The sequence below is a fragment of the Sceloporus occidentalis genome, unplaced genomic scaffold (genome assembly GCF_023333645.1).
Source record: "Sceloporus occidentalis isolate IW3139 unplaced genomic scaffold, rSceOcc1.0.p SCAF_7, whole genome shotgun sequence".
NCBI lineage: Eukaryota > Metazoa > Chordata > Lepidosauria > Squamata > Phrynosomatidae > Sceloporus > Sceloporus occidentalis.
The window spans coordinates 96,253,359-96,267,857 of NW_028316987.1; the positions used below are offsets into that span (position 1 = coordinate 96,253,359).

Genomic DNA, 14,499 nt, shown 5'->3' on the forward strand with positions numbered 1-14,499 from the left:
GTTTTTCAAATGCTGAGAAACAACGATGAGAAGAATCCTGGACTCTGTTTAAATATTTGAAGGGATGTCATATTGAGGAGGGAACAAGCTTGTTTTCTGCTGCTCCGGAGAACAGGACCCGGAGCAATGGATGCAAGCTCCAGGAAAAGCGATTACATCTCAACATTAGGAGGAGCTTCCTGAGAGTAAGGGCTGTTCAACAGTGGAACACACTCCTCCCTCGGAGACTGGTGTAGTCTCCTCATTTGGAGGTCTATAAGCAGAGGCTGGATGGCCATCTGTCAGGGATGCTTTGATTGTGATTTCCTGCATGGCTGGGGGTTGGACTGGATGGCCCTTGTGGTCTCTTTCAACTCGACAATTCTATGATTCTCTGGCAAGAATCTTTGCTGTTCACGACTTATGCCACATAAAATTCATGCATAGTTGTTTTGCACAGAAAATAGCATTTTCTCTGCAGGAAACAACATTTTCTGCACAAAAAATGTTATTTCTTGCATTTCTGTGCAAAAAAAAAATGCTGTAGTGAGGCACTTATTCTGTGCAAAATTTCCATTTTTTTACATAGAAAAGTATTTGTTTTTTTCTGTGTAGGAAATAATATTTCTCCTTAAGATATCTGCTGCACAGAAAATGCTGTGAATTTTCCAAAACTACATTTCCCAAAAGGGTATGCTTGCTTCAGTGGCAGATTGCTCAGTTTGAGCGCTGATATCTGGACTGACACTTTGTCACTGAATAAACTGCTGTGTCCGAATAACTACACCTTCACTCTAGAACCCCAAATGGCTCATGTTTCCTCTTCATCAACCTTTGGGCTTTCCCTTCGCTTCCAAAGAGTCAGCCTCCTCCTCTGCAAAGCGGGAGTACCTGCGTCTGAGTGCGTGGTTCAGAAACGTCTGGCTCTTCCAGTTCTGGGATGGAGCCTTCATTGCTTTCCGAGTCGTTCGAAGACCCTGCAAAAGAGGAGGGAGGTGAGGTCTGAAACGGTCCTCCAAGTGTCCCAGATTGCCAGCTATTTTTAAAACCAACTTACCTCATATCCCAGTGGGCTTTCCTTTCTGCACGCTTTGCCCTAGTTCTCCTACAGCGGCCAGAGGAAGCCCGGTTTCCTCTTAAGTACCATCAACCCTTCATATCCACAGATTTTTTATCCACGGATTCAAGCATCCAAACGGTTTGAAAATATTCCAAAAACTACAGATTCCAAAATGCAAACTTTGATTTTATCATTTTATATAAGGGACATCATTCTACCATGCCATTGTATTCAATGGTACTTGAGCATCCATGGATTTTGGTATCCACAGGGAAACATGGAACCAAACCCCAGCAGATACCAAGGGCACACTGTATTTGTTTAAAGTTACAGTTGCCCCTCTTTTTTTCAGGGGGATCCGTTCTGGACTCCCTTGCGAAAATAGAATTTTGCATATATTCAAGCCTCATTGGCTTGAATATAAGTGCGGGTGCATGCCACGGGTGCGCCTCCCATTCATTCTCCCTCCATTCGTCCCTCGCGCATAAGTGAGGGACCCGAGTCCAAAGACCACAAAGACGGAGCGAGGACTGTATTTATTTATTTTATTTAAAAGATCTCCATTCTGTGTTTTTTTCAAAGTGTGTTTCAGATGATCGACAATTTTGAGAGTAAAGCATATGAGCCAGCATGGTGCAGTGGTTTGGGTGCTGGAACATGACTCTGGAAAAAGGATGCCATATTGAGGATGGAGCAAGCTTGTTTTCTGCTGCTCCAGAGAATAAGACACAATGGAGCAATGGATGCAAGCTCCAGGAAAAGAGATTCCAGCTCAACATTAGGAGGAGCTTCTTGACAGCCAAAGCTATTCAACAGTGAAACACATTGCTCCCTTTGAAATTAATGGAGTCTCCTTCTTTGGAGGCTGTTTTTAAACAGAGCCAGGGACAGATCTATATATGGACAATATACACTAATGGCATCTATAGGTCCCTGGCTTTCCATTCCACCAAGTGCAACTGAGGAAGTAGATTTAAATTCATGAAAGCTCATGCTGCAAACTTCTTTCTTTCAGTTAGTCTCAAAAGTGCTACAAGATCTCTTTACAAGCCTTCCCCATCCAGCCTCTGTTTAAAGGCCTCCAAGGAAGGAGACTCCACCAAAATCTCTCAGGGAGTTTGTTCCACTGTCAAACAGCCCTTACTCTCAGGAAGTTCCCCCTAATGTTGAGGTGGAATCTCTTTTCCTGGAGCTTGCATCCATTGCTCCATTGTGTTCTAGTCTGTGGAGCAGCAGAAAACAAGCTGGCTCCCTCCTCACTATGACATCCCTTCAAATACTTAAACAGGGCTATCGTATCACCTCTTAACCGTCTCTTCCCCAGGTTAAACATCCCCAGCTCCCCAAGTCATTCCTCATAGGGCTTTATGGTTTCCAGACCCTTCACCATTTTGGTTGCCCTCCTTTGGACACACTCCAGTTTCTCAACATCCTTTTTGAAATTTGGTGCCCAGAACTGGACGCAGGATTATTTCAGGTGAAGCCTGACCAAAGCAGAATAGAGTGGCACCATTACTTCCCTTGATCTAGACACTATATTTTTATTGATGCAGCCTAAAATTGCATTGGCCTTTTTAGCTGCCGCATTACACTGTTGACTCATATTCAATGTATGGTCTACTTGGACTCCTAGATCCCTTTCACATGTAGAAGTCTCCTTAAGCCAGGTATCCCCCATCCTATATCTGCACATTTCGTTTTTTCTGCCTAAGTGTGGTCCCTTACATTTCTCCTGTTGAAATTCATTTTGTTAGTTTTTAGAGTCCTCACCTTTGTGGTTGGTCTCCTGGATCCTTTTCCCCACTAAAGGCTTCTTCTCATCCAAGAGCATTGCGCCAGTCGCTTCCCTCAAACTCTCGATCTCTGGGCAGCGGTAGGACAGTTCCCTCTCACTGGAAGAACTCAATTCCAGCTCGAGGGATCCTCGGTCGGCTCTCTTCTCCCCGGCCGAGGAGGCCAAGCCCTTTCCTCGGGAGTCTTTGTTGCCTGGCAAACGGTTCCTGCCCCTGGAGTCTTTGCCACTGGGATGCTGGTCCAGCCGGGAAGGTGCCAGGGGTCTGGTGTCCTCGAGAGCTGAGGAAGGGAGGAAATTAGTGGTATAGGCTGGCATAGGCTGGCATGGCTGGAACCAGTCATGGTAAGCATAGAGGATTCTAGTCAGTGGCAGCTCCCTTGAGTCAGTGGTGACCACTGGGACAGGAACCAGGAATGCCGGTAGGCTAATGGTGGGCAAACTCTGGCCCATGGGCCATATGTAGCCCCTATTTTGGGTCCATTTATTCCCCAAAGTTCCCACCCCCAATTTTAAAACATTCAGCATGATCTTGGAGTGTTATTTGACCAAAGCACCTAAGAACCCCCATCATCTCCAAATTTTCATTTGATACCTTGTGGCAGGCATTTACTATTTCAGTTGAGGTGAGGGAACAGAGTAAGGAAGACTCACCTTCCACAGGAGGTTTCCTGGAGTCCTGCAGGAGTTGAGTCTCCTTGGAAGGAGCGTGTTCCTCAGGCGGGCGAGCCATTGGACCCATAAGCCAGGAGGCAGCAGCGGGGGCTTGGAAGCGGCTCTCCGAGGGAGAGGATGGCAGCTGTGGTGAAGGTGGAGGCACTTCTTGGGGCACAGAACTTGGAAAAGGAGGGGGCAAGATGGGCATTTCCTCCAAGGCGGGAGACGTGGGTTGCTCTGGCTGTGAAAGAGACACCACAGTGAGAGACTCTTGTGATGGTCTTTCAGAGGATTGAGGAGGAACAATGGAGTCCATGGACAACAAGGCAGGCCCAGGGGTGGGGGTCCCCGCTCTTGCAGTGAGATTATCGGGATGAATTTGTTCTTCCTCTTGCTCTTCCTGATCATCACTCTCCACTTCTGGATACATGGTCTCCTCTGTGGTGTCCCCTAATCTAATCTCTTCCAACACCTCCTCTGTCCTCTCTTGTGCCACAACGTCAGCTTCTGGACTCTGGAGCAACAGCTCTTCTGGCTGTGATGGGATTCCATCAATGGACTCAGCTGCCTCTCCTTTGTCTTCTCCAGAGATGGAGACAATATTCAAGGCAGGTTTGTCTTTTTCTCCTGAACCAGAGCTTACCACCTGGCTAGCAGGCATCTCCCTCATCTTTGCAGGAATAGACACCTCTTCTCCAGATGGAGCTTCTTGTCTTTCTGCCTCCAGATAGTCTTCTTCATCTCTTGCTTCCTTGCAAGGTTGTAAGTCATCTTGCTCTTGACCAGCAGCTGCATTACAAGAAGATGGAAGCTCCAGATCTTCTGCTTCTGACAAATCAGGCGTGAGTTCAATAGAGGAACTCTCTGCCACTTTCTTCTTAAGGATGTCACGGAGGCTTTGTGCTTCTGCCAGGAGCTGGCTACTCATGAGACGAGAGCTCCCCACTCTCTGCTCCTTCAGGTTCCCAAAGGAGCCTTGCAACAGACTAGATATTTGCTGCCAGTCTGTGATATTGTCAGGAGACTCTGCTACTCCACCAGTGGTCTCCAACAAGGCCACAGATGGTTCAAGCTGGCTAGTGGAAGTCAGTGAACTCTCTCCAACAACAGTTCCTGAATTGTCCAGATCAACACCTGCACTCTCTACAGCAGAGGTGTGATCCATTTCTCCATTTCCACTGGAAAGACCATGCTGAGCATTTTTGGGCTCGGTCAGATAGATCTCTTCTTCAGAAGCAAAGAAAAGCTGTTGGTTGTTAGTGGCCGCTGCAGCAGCGGCACCCATCTGAGTCAGGGCACGGCGTGAGATGGGTGAGCCAGGAGCCCATGCAAGAGCGCTGTGGTGCAAACACACAGCCATGCTCTGCGGTGAGGATTCATCTGCTGGAGAGGGCTTCAGTGGTACAGCCACAGGTTCAGCTAGGGCATCTTCAGCCTCAGCCACCAGGTCCTCCATCTCAAATGCTACAGCCTCCTCTTCCTGTGTAGGAGGGCTTTCCTCCACCACCTGGGCTGGGCAGCCCCAGATTTGCTCAGGTGTCCTTAGCTCTTCCCTCTCAGAGTCTGAGGACACAGCCACCAGAGTGCTCTCATGAGACCTACCTTCGCCTGCTGTGGTGAAGCTGGAATCCGAGGGAGACCAGGACGGAGAGACCTCAGGCTGCTCGGTGGAAGATAAGGCGATGTCCGGGTCTTTCTCTTGTATGGTGAGTTCAGCATCCAAAATGGGCAAGAGACCTTGAAGGAGAGCCTCAGCAAAAGTCTTCTTGTGCACTGGTGGGTGTGGTTGCCTGGGCAGATCATGATCTAAAGAAGGTGCGACGTCTATGTTTTCTGCAGGAGGTCTTCCTGGAGAAGGCACAACTACCTGAGCTTTGGGGTCTGGAGGATGGTAGTCACCTGAAGAAGGCAGAGATGCAGCTGGTTCTACATGTGCCACAGAGCTAAGCATCTCAGGACCTGGTGGGATGGCTATCTCAGCATCTTTGGTTGCTGCCTGGGATTCTGGGAAATACGCACCCTGCACCTGTGGACATTCAGTAATTTCTTTCCTATCAGCTGGCTCAGGGTGACCAGTTTGGCCAGACACCTCAGCAGCATTGAGCTCATCCTCTTTGGGCACCATCTTCTCCTCAAAGCCCGCTGTCAAACATGGATCTCTGCCAGCTTCACCCACAGAGAGAACACATGCAGACTCGCTATTCTGCGCTAGCAACAAATTCATGTTACTGTCTCTCAGGTTTGGCTGTTCGATGACCAGATGGTGGGCAGCTTCCAACAGCTTCGGGACATCACCTGTGAAGCGTTCACCTTCAAGGTGGTCTCTCAACCGAATGGCCTCTTCCACCAGAGAGATTTCTGCCACCGAATCTGCTCCACTGAGCTCTTCACTCTCAGGTTCTGAAACATCCTCCTCTTCCTCTGAGGGTGCTTCCCAGTTTTGCTCCAGATCACCTTCCTCCGACAGCGCCTGCCGTTGCTCCTCCAAAACTTCTTCCGCTTCCATCAGTCGGTCATCTCCTGTAGGAACCTCTTCCCTAAGCTGATTTGGTTTGCCTGTCTCATTCTCTGTGGTTTCTTCCACAGCTGTTGCTTCAGGATGGCTGCCCATTCCTATTAGGCACTGGTCTTCAATGGACTCAACATCTTTTGCATTGGACTCTTTGGCTTCGCCAGTCTCCATACATACTTGTAGGGGTTTGGGAGCCAAATCATCCCCTAGTGATGTCTCTTTGTTGGTGAGGTGTCCTTTGTAGATCTCCATTTCAGGTCCGCCTGAGCTTCTCTGCATCCCACAGATGGCCCAGCTCTGGATTTCAGTGAGTTCCTCAACTTCTAGATGGGGCAGAAGGGTTTCCTGAGCAGGTAGCGCCATGGCCTCCAAGGGAAACTCGCTGGCTTCCGCAAGTACGTTTTCCTGTGTGTTGTTGTTTAGGCCCAGGAGGGTCTGAGAGCCTGTTTTTGCCTCAGAAAAGGTCACTGCTTCGCGGTCCTCGTTGTTGTTCATCTGATCAAGAGACGAGGCTTCCTCAAGTTCATCCTCCGACTCAAAGCAAGCTATAAGGCACTCCTCTGTCGGTTCGCTGTCGGCCCGGATCACTTCAGGCTGTTCCAAGATGGCTGCCATAGAGGACTCAAGGAGGGATACAAACGGCGCTGCCTCCTTCCCCCTCTCAGAGTCCAATGTCCCTCCATTGTGTCCTTCAAGCTCCAGTGAACCTCCCCCTGAGGCACTGTCTTGGTCAAGGAGTTCCAGCAGCCGTTCCTCAGATTCTTTCAGCCTGGCGCTGATATCAATGGCAGACGCATCGTTGACCTCCTGAGATGTCAGCTCTGTAGACTCAACAGGATACGGCTTTGGATCCCACCCGAGAGGGATGGCTGTCCCGGCGCAAACCTGTCCCATCCATTCTTCAGCAATCTGGCCCACTGGCAGAGATATCTCCGCAGAATCATCCAAAGGAGGCAGCGCATCTGTTTCGTCATCTGTATCGAAGCAGGCAATGAGACACTCCCCGGGGTCATGGAGGTCTTTCTCGAGGGCCTCTTGCCCATCCGAGAGAGACAGATGTTCTGGAGAGGAACCTTCCTCCTTAGGAGGCTCTTCCTCTCTTTCACCATTGGTGTTGTGGCTCAATGCTCCAGGAGCTGCTGCAGTGCCTTGCTCCAAAGACAACCTCTGTCCATGCCCAGAAGGAGAAATGCTACTGCCTCTTGAATTCTCAGACGAATCACCAGAGCCCTCTGGCTGTGTTGGAGTTTGTAGTGAGTTAGTGACCTTCTCATGAGGGCTTTGAGCATCGATCTGGCCCTCTGGATTGGCATCGTCTGCTTTGGACTCACCTGGGAAGGGTTCTTCCTCTCCTAGTTCTCCCTTGGCTTCCTTACCCACAGAAGGAGCATCTTCTTCCTCATCTGTATTGTATGCATCCGATGAGGTCTCCATCTCGCTCTCACTGCCTGAGTGTAAACATCCGGGTTCTAGGTCTCCCTTGGGAGCCTCGTCCTCTTTGTGAGCATCTTCTGCAACCACAGCATACTGTTCCACACTATACAACCGCTCATCTTCCTCTCCGTTGTAAGAGGCCGAGTCGGAGGATGGAGAGGTGTCATCCTGGTAAGCAAAGGACTCATCCACTCCTTCGTTGATGGAGGCTTCAGAGAGAGAATGGAGGAAGGAGGCTGAGGTGCTGTCTTCATCCTCGGCGCCGTAGAGGGTGTCGTTTTCCACCGATTCCCCTTGGGGAAAGAGGGTGATCTCCATGGATTCTGCCTCAAAGAGGAGGCTGCCACGGAAGGGCAGCAACAAAGCAGAAATCATCTGGTCGTTCTCAGTATTCTCTGTCCCGTCATCAGGGGACGAAGCCGCCATCTCTTCTTGTTCTGTGTCGGGTGTGTCAGCCTCTGAAGGACTCACGCTGGACATGCTATTGAACTCAGGAGGAGGCCCAGAGAAGGCATTGAGTGAACAGGACAAAGGGTTGGGTTCAGAACCTGCAAACCCCTTCATGGTTTGGTAAGAAGGCAAGTTCTCTATCTTGAAAATCTTGTGGCCTGCTGAGGCACTAGAGCTCAGCACGGCTTCATCGTCTTCCGAATCTTCTCCGCTCTTTGGCCAAGAGGGGCCACTCCGCTCTGGCTTTGGAAGGACCAGCCTACATGTCACTGTCTCAGAGGCCCAGTCTTCATCCTCTCCAGGAGTCGTCTGCCCATCATCCTCATCCTCGTCCTCTGGCGCAGGGAAGGAAGCGTGGACAAAAGTGCTGGGAGACAGGGTCTGGAAGGTCACCTCGCTCTCCAAATCCGGCGACTCCAGGGCTTCCGACTCCGCGATCAGGTTTGGGGAGCAGGAAGGGGAGGTGCTGGCAGTGCCCGAAGAAGCCCAGCTGCCCCCCTCAGCTGTGATGTAGGACCCCGAGGGGGAGGTGGGGGGCGAGCCCAGGCCTTCATTGTCCATGTCACTCTGTTCTTCGCTGAGGCTCTCTTTAGGGAAAGGATGCTGCTGCGGTTGCTGCCTGAGGTGGGAAAACACAGTCCGGATGGGAGTGGACGGAGCTGTGAAGTAGAGCTCTGGGTCCATGCCACCACAACCGGCATGCTTGACCAGCAAGTGCTGGCCTTCGTCTGGCTCCAAGGAAGGGTCTTTGGTAAGCATGGGAGAAGGGGAAGGCACGTCAGCCACAGGTTCACCCTGAGAGAATGAGGCTGGCACTGCCACCTCTTGCTCCGAGTGCTTCAGGAGGCTGGGAAGAGAGAGGCACACTTGTCGGTTGCTCAAGTCCTTTGCGATCGGGTGGATTGTAGGCCTTGACCGGAGCTCTTCTGCAGCTTCCAGAGCCTGCCCTTCCACATCACTTGTTTCTTCTTCCTCCTCTTCCTCCTCACCAGGCCTGGTCTTCAGGGCGCCAGGTTTGGGTGGCACAGGGACAGTAGGCAACTCTCCCCCTTCAACATCTTCCTCCTCTTCCATGCACTGAGTCTCTTCCCCCATAACTATCCTGGCATCGAGGGTGTCCACTCCTGGAGGTTCTCCGAGACCTTTGGAGACCACCTTATTGGTCTTAGGGGCCTCTTCCATCATGACCTGGCCGCATTCGCTCAGGGCTACCAGACCGGCTGCGGTGGCACCGATGGCAGCATCACAGCTGGCTCCTTCAGGCTGAGGTCGGTCTTCTTTCTTCCCTGGTAGGAAGACCTGGACGCTTTGAGCACAAAGGGAGGGATCCATTGGAAGCTCAGCTTGGCAGTCAGGTGTCGCCACCGGAGAGATCTGCAGAGGGGTCAAGATCTCACCACCGCTGGATGTAGAGGAGGCAGAGCTGTTCTGAGAGCCATCTGGGAGAGAGGGAATGGAAAAAGAGTCAACAAAACACTCTCACACCTATCTGAAGTAATAGGAATGGATAAGTTAACTCAGTGGTATTCCAAACTTTGGTCCCCCAGATGTTTTGCACTTCAGCTCCCAGAATTCCTAATTGTTGACCAAGGTGGCTGGGAATTCTGGGAGCTGAAGTCCAAAACATCTGTCAACCTGGATTATTTCTGCAGTGTGTAATGAGCTACTCAGGACCAGGAACTTGGTGGGCAGTTTGTTTGTTATTATTTCTTGAAATATATTGCAGTCCAAAATAGGGAACTTTGCAAAGCTCTTGTCGTTAGTCTTTGGGATTTAACCCAACTTGTTGGGAAGGATCTCTCTCTTTCTCTCCCATCCTCGTGGCTTCCTAATGCCCCTGTATGCATTGATCCACTTTACCAGAAGCTGGTTAGCAAAGGGCTGAGTTAGCATTTGCAAAGCACTTTGGAGACAGAAGCACTAAATAACTAGCAATTGTATGTGCCTTCAAGTCACCTGCCAACTTATGATGATCTCATGAATTTCAGAGGATTTTCTCAGTCAAGGAATCTTCAGAGATGGTTTTGCCAGTTCCTTCCTACAACCTACAGGACCTGGGATTCATTGGGCTTGGGGAGGTTCTTCTTTTTGGACTGCCAATCCCAGAATCCCCCAGCCAGCACAGCTTTTTTGCATGCTCTGGAAGTTCCAGCCTGCAACATTTGGAGAAAAGGGACAAAGCTCAGATGTGGAAGCAGAGTTGACTGGGGGATTCTGGGAGTGGCAGTCCAAGAATTCACCTTTTCCTCCATGCTCTTGAAGGTGCAGCCTGCAGCATTTGCAGAGAAATGGAAGCAAGATCAGATCTTGTGAGTGTTTGTGCCTTCAAGTCACCTGTCAGATTTATGGTGACCCAACAGATTTCATAGGGTTTTAAGCAATAGCCAGAGGTGGTTTTCCCATTCCTTCCTCTGAAATAGAGCTTCCAGCACCTGGCATCCCTTGGCAGTCATCCATCCAAGGACTAACCAGTGCTGACCCTGCTTAGCTTCCAAGTTGTGATGGGATCTGGTGCTTTTAAGGTATTTATTCCCTCTACTTGGGTCCCCTCCGAGGAGAAAGGTGGGATATAAACCAAATAAATAAATGGCTTCCAAGATCACATGCAACCTAGTACTTTTAGGATATTTATTCACTTTTACGTACTTTTAGGGTATTTATAGACTTTCAGGTGCTTTTAGGGTATTTATACTCTCTACTTATTATGGGCTGGTGCAGGGAGAGCTGAAAGCTCCTGGCATCCCTTGGTGGTCTCTCATCCAAGGACTAACCAGAGCTGACCTTGCTTAGCTTCCAAGATCATGTGCGATCTGGTGCTTTTAGGATATTTACTCACTTTTATGTACTTTTAGGGTATTCATACTCTCTACTTATTAAGGGCTGGTCAAGGGAGAGCTGATAACTCCTGGCATCCCATGGCGGTCTACCATCCGAGGACTAACCAGGGCTAACCCAGCTTAGTTTCCAAGATGAAAGGGGACCTGGGGCTTTTAGGGTTGCTTTTTCACTCTCCTTATTATGGGCTGGTCCAGGGATTGCTGCCAAGTCCCGGGCTTGGTTGCATCGATGCCTCTCTGCCATTGCCTCTCCTTGGGCTCTTAACCTCTCCGACTGAAATCCAGCTAATGGGTCCGGTGCCTCTCAAAGCGGTCGATCCAGCTTAGCCTCCAGGGAACCAGACAGCAGCTTACGAGAAACAAGAAGAAATACGGCGGTGCCCTCCTGGCTCAGACAGTTGCAAGCTCCATCCCTTCTTAGCATGCCAAGAATAGATTAAGGCCTGCCACTTCCCAGCTTTGCTTGCTTGCTTGCTTGCTTACTTACTTGGGAAGATAAGAAACCCTCCTATAATGGCACAAAGAAACCTGCAATACCCCATTATTGAGAAGGCCCCTACAAATGTGGGACTTGTAGTTCACAAAAAAGTAACTTTCCCAAGCTTTGGTTGTAGCATTGGGATTGCAGCTCTAGTGCAGTGTTGGGGGAATCTCTAGATCTGCAGCCCAAAAATGGCAATCAGATATAAGTTTATTCTTATCTCCTATCACTCGGTTCCTATCTCCAATCACTTGATAAGCAGTGACTAAAGTATAATCTGCACTACAGAAATAAGGCAGTTTTGACACCACTTTAATTGCCCTGGCTCCACAGTATGGAGTCCTTAGAGTTGTATTTTTGTTGAGGCACAGGTGACCGGATGTCCTCACCACAAAGGAGGACAAGGCACTGAAGATGTAGGGCATGCAAGGAAAACAGAGGACACGACCAACCAAAAGCTAAAAACACTAAGGAGTTTATCATACTGGAGCTAATTTTGGCATTAACGAGAGATTAAAGCACATTTATAGCATCTGGTAAATAAAGCGAAAATGGCAAATGATTATCACATGCAAATAAAGTGATATTGGAAATGTATTGTCGCTGAAATCCCAAAAGTAAAAAGATTATTATTATTATTATTATTATTATTAAGCTTTATTTATATAGTGCTGTAAATTTACACAGCGCTGTACATACAATCTCTTTAATTGGACGGTTCCCTGCCCTCAGGCTTACAATCTAGAAAGACACGACACAAAAGGAGAAGGGAGTGGTGGAGGGAAAGGGGAGGAGGTCCAGCAGTTCCTCTCTACCTCCAAGGCCTGGACCAAGGCAGATGGACTGGAGGGAGGGCTCTGTTTCTTAAGGAAAGATGCGTGTTAAGGCTTCTTTGCGACCACTTTAATGGCAGGTTTTGTGCGACATCGTATGATGTTTTGTGTCATTACGCAATTTTTCTGGGATATTCACAGGACAAACTCCTGATCTCCTTTGTGTGATAAACTCCTACAATAAATGTAAATTCGTGCTTCTTTGCTGTAGACAAAATGGATTTAAATTAAATTAAATTAAAAATTTCAAATGCAATTTTGCTAAAATGCAGGATATTTTGAAATTCCTTCTGGACAGAAGACTGATATGGACAATGTGTCCTGGAAAAGGAGGATGTCTGGCCACCTCGAGCTAAAAGCAATAATATGAAGGTAAATTTATCCATGGGGAGAGGTGGATAAGAAAGTTGTTGTTGTTATTAAACTACAAATCCCAGAATTCCATAGCATGGAGTTGTGGCAGTTCAAGTGGTGTCAAACTGGATTATTTCTGCAGCGCAGATAAACATAAATCACAGAGCGCTTCTTATGACCCCACCCAACAAAGAAAGAAGGGAGGAAAAACCAGAATTACAAAGTAAAGACAGGTCAGGATTTGGAAGAAATCTCTACTTTTGCGAGCTTCTGGTCTGACACCAGGATTGAATACAGGACCTAAATTCCCTAAATTAATATCTTCCCCCAAACAAGGAGGCACAAGCCCCCAAATGGGGCTTACCACCCTCTTTCCCATGCAGAGTTTGGAAATCATCCGCCCTTTGGACTACAACTCCCCAAATCCCCAGCCACAGCAGTCGGGTGTGATGAGTCTGATACAAATACAGCCTGGACAGGGTGAGCAGATAGCCTTTCTCAGCACATGTCCTACACTTCAACCTCCTGCCCTGGAGGGATTCCAAAATGCCCTCCATTTGGAGCGTGACTAAGAAGAATGAATTTACAGTTCTATTAGTGTTCTTAGCTCAGGATAACCAGACGCCCTCCTTTTCCAGGACGCATCCTCCATTTCCACCTTCGGCCCAGCAGGGATTCCAAAATGTCTTCCATTTGGAGCATGTCAAAGAAGCATGACTATAAATTATTATCATCTCATTATTATTTCTTACCCGCCTCTCCCAATGGATAAATTTACATTTCTATTAGTGTTTTTAGCTCAGGTTGACCAGACGTCCTCCTTTTTCAGGACACACTCTCCATTTCCACCTTCTGTCCAGGAGGGATTCCAAAATGTCCTCCATTTGGAGCATGACTAAGAAGCATGAATTTCTATTTTGCATGAATGCCTTGAGGTTTTTATTTCACAATGTCCTCCATTTTTGGTGCCTTGTCCTCCTTTGCAGTTAGGCCACCTGCTCAGCTTGAGCCTAAAGAAGCTGTTCTAGTCGTGTGCAGAGCTGGGGGAAGTTACAGTACTTTTTGGGATTGCATGTCCCAGTACCCCCTGACCACACAACCCATTCTGACCAAGCAACTCTGGGAATTATAGTACACCAAAGCAAAACTTTTTCCAAACTCAACCAGGTGCAAGGAAGCAGCCAAGGGCACTCTGCGCATGCTTAAACACCCCACTCTCCAGAACCCCACCGGCCAAAGCTTTACCTTTTTCCACCAGATGCTGAAGCCGATTCAGGACAGCCCCCATTGAAGTGGGTCCCCACAAAACCCCACAATCACACCCACAACTCAGCCAGAAGGAGTCTCTCCGCAGTGCACACCTTCGGGGCAACCAACCAGAGACAGAGGAGCACTTGGCTAGCATCAGAAACCCAAACAAGGGGCCCTGGGGGGAGAAGGCCCCTTTTATCCAGCTGTGGGGCAGAAGGTGGCAATGGGGCCGGACCTCTTCCAGAGCTTAAAGCAAAAGCAGTGGGAGTTTGGCTTGGTTGCTGAGGGCAGATGGTGTAGTGGTTTCAGCACCGGATCAGGCCTCTGGAAAGACCAGGGTTTTTCCATGCTGGAAACATATAAGGCGTGGTTTTCAACCTGTGGGTCGCAACCCCTTTCACAGGGGTCGCCTAAGACCATCGGAAAACACATATTTCCAATTGTCTTAGGAACTGAGACACCACAATTTTATGGTTGGGGGTCACCACTATAACAGGAACTGTATTAAAGGGTTGCAGCATTAGGAAGGTTGAGGACCACTGCTATAAGGTGACCTGGGGCAAGTGCTGTGATGTTGTGTTTGTCGTGTGCCTTCAAGTCGTTTCCAATTTGTGGCAACCCTAAGGCGAAGCTACTACAGGTTTCTCTTGGTAAGATTTGTTCAGAAGTGGTTTGCAATTGCTACCCTCTGGGACTGAGAGTGTGTGGGTTTTCACGGCCAGTTAGGGATTCAAACCCTGTTCTCCAGAGTCATAGTCCAAAACGCTGTGATAGAGTTACCTAAATACCTTCCAGAGACATTCCCACATGTTTTATGTGGCTTTTCTTCTCTATAAGGAGATACAGGATTTCCACTTTA

At 48.8% G+C, this 14,499-nt stretch overlaps 1 protein-coding gene across 3 annotated transcripts in view; it reads right to left on the reverse strand.

Moving 5' to 3' along the window:
- Nucleotides 1–14,499, reverse strand: part of LOC149310176 (uncharacterized) — a 50,971-nt gene that overhangs the window by 10,358 nt on the left and 26,114 nt on the right. For 2 of the 3 annotated variants that reach the window (XM_089533845.1, XM_089533847.1), the window contains exons 2-4: nucleotides 3,486–9,323; nucleotides 2,810–3,112; nucleotides 871–956 (exon numbers count right to left, since the gene is read on the reverse strand). In XM_089533845.1, coding sequence (XP_089389971.1) covers nucleotides 871–956; nucleotides 2,810–3,112; nucleotides 3,486–9,323 — 6,227 coding nt within the window. The remainder of the gene's footprint in view (nucleotides 1–870; nucleotides 957–2,809; nucleotides 3,113–3,485; nucleotides 9,324–14,499) is intronic. The other variant, XM_089533848.1, reaches the window with a different exon arrangement.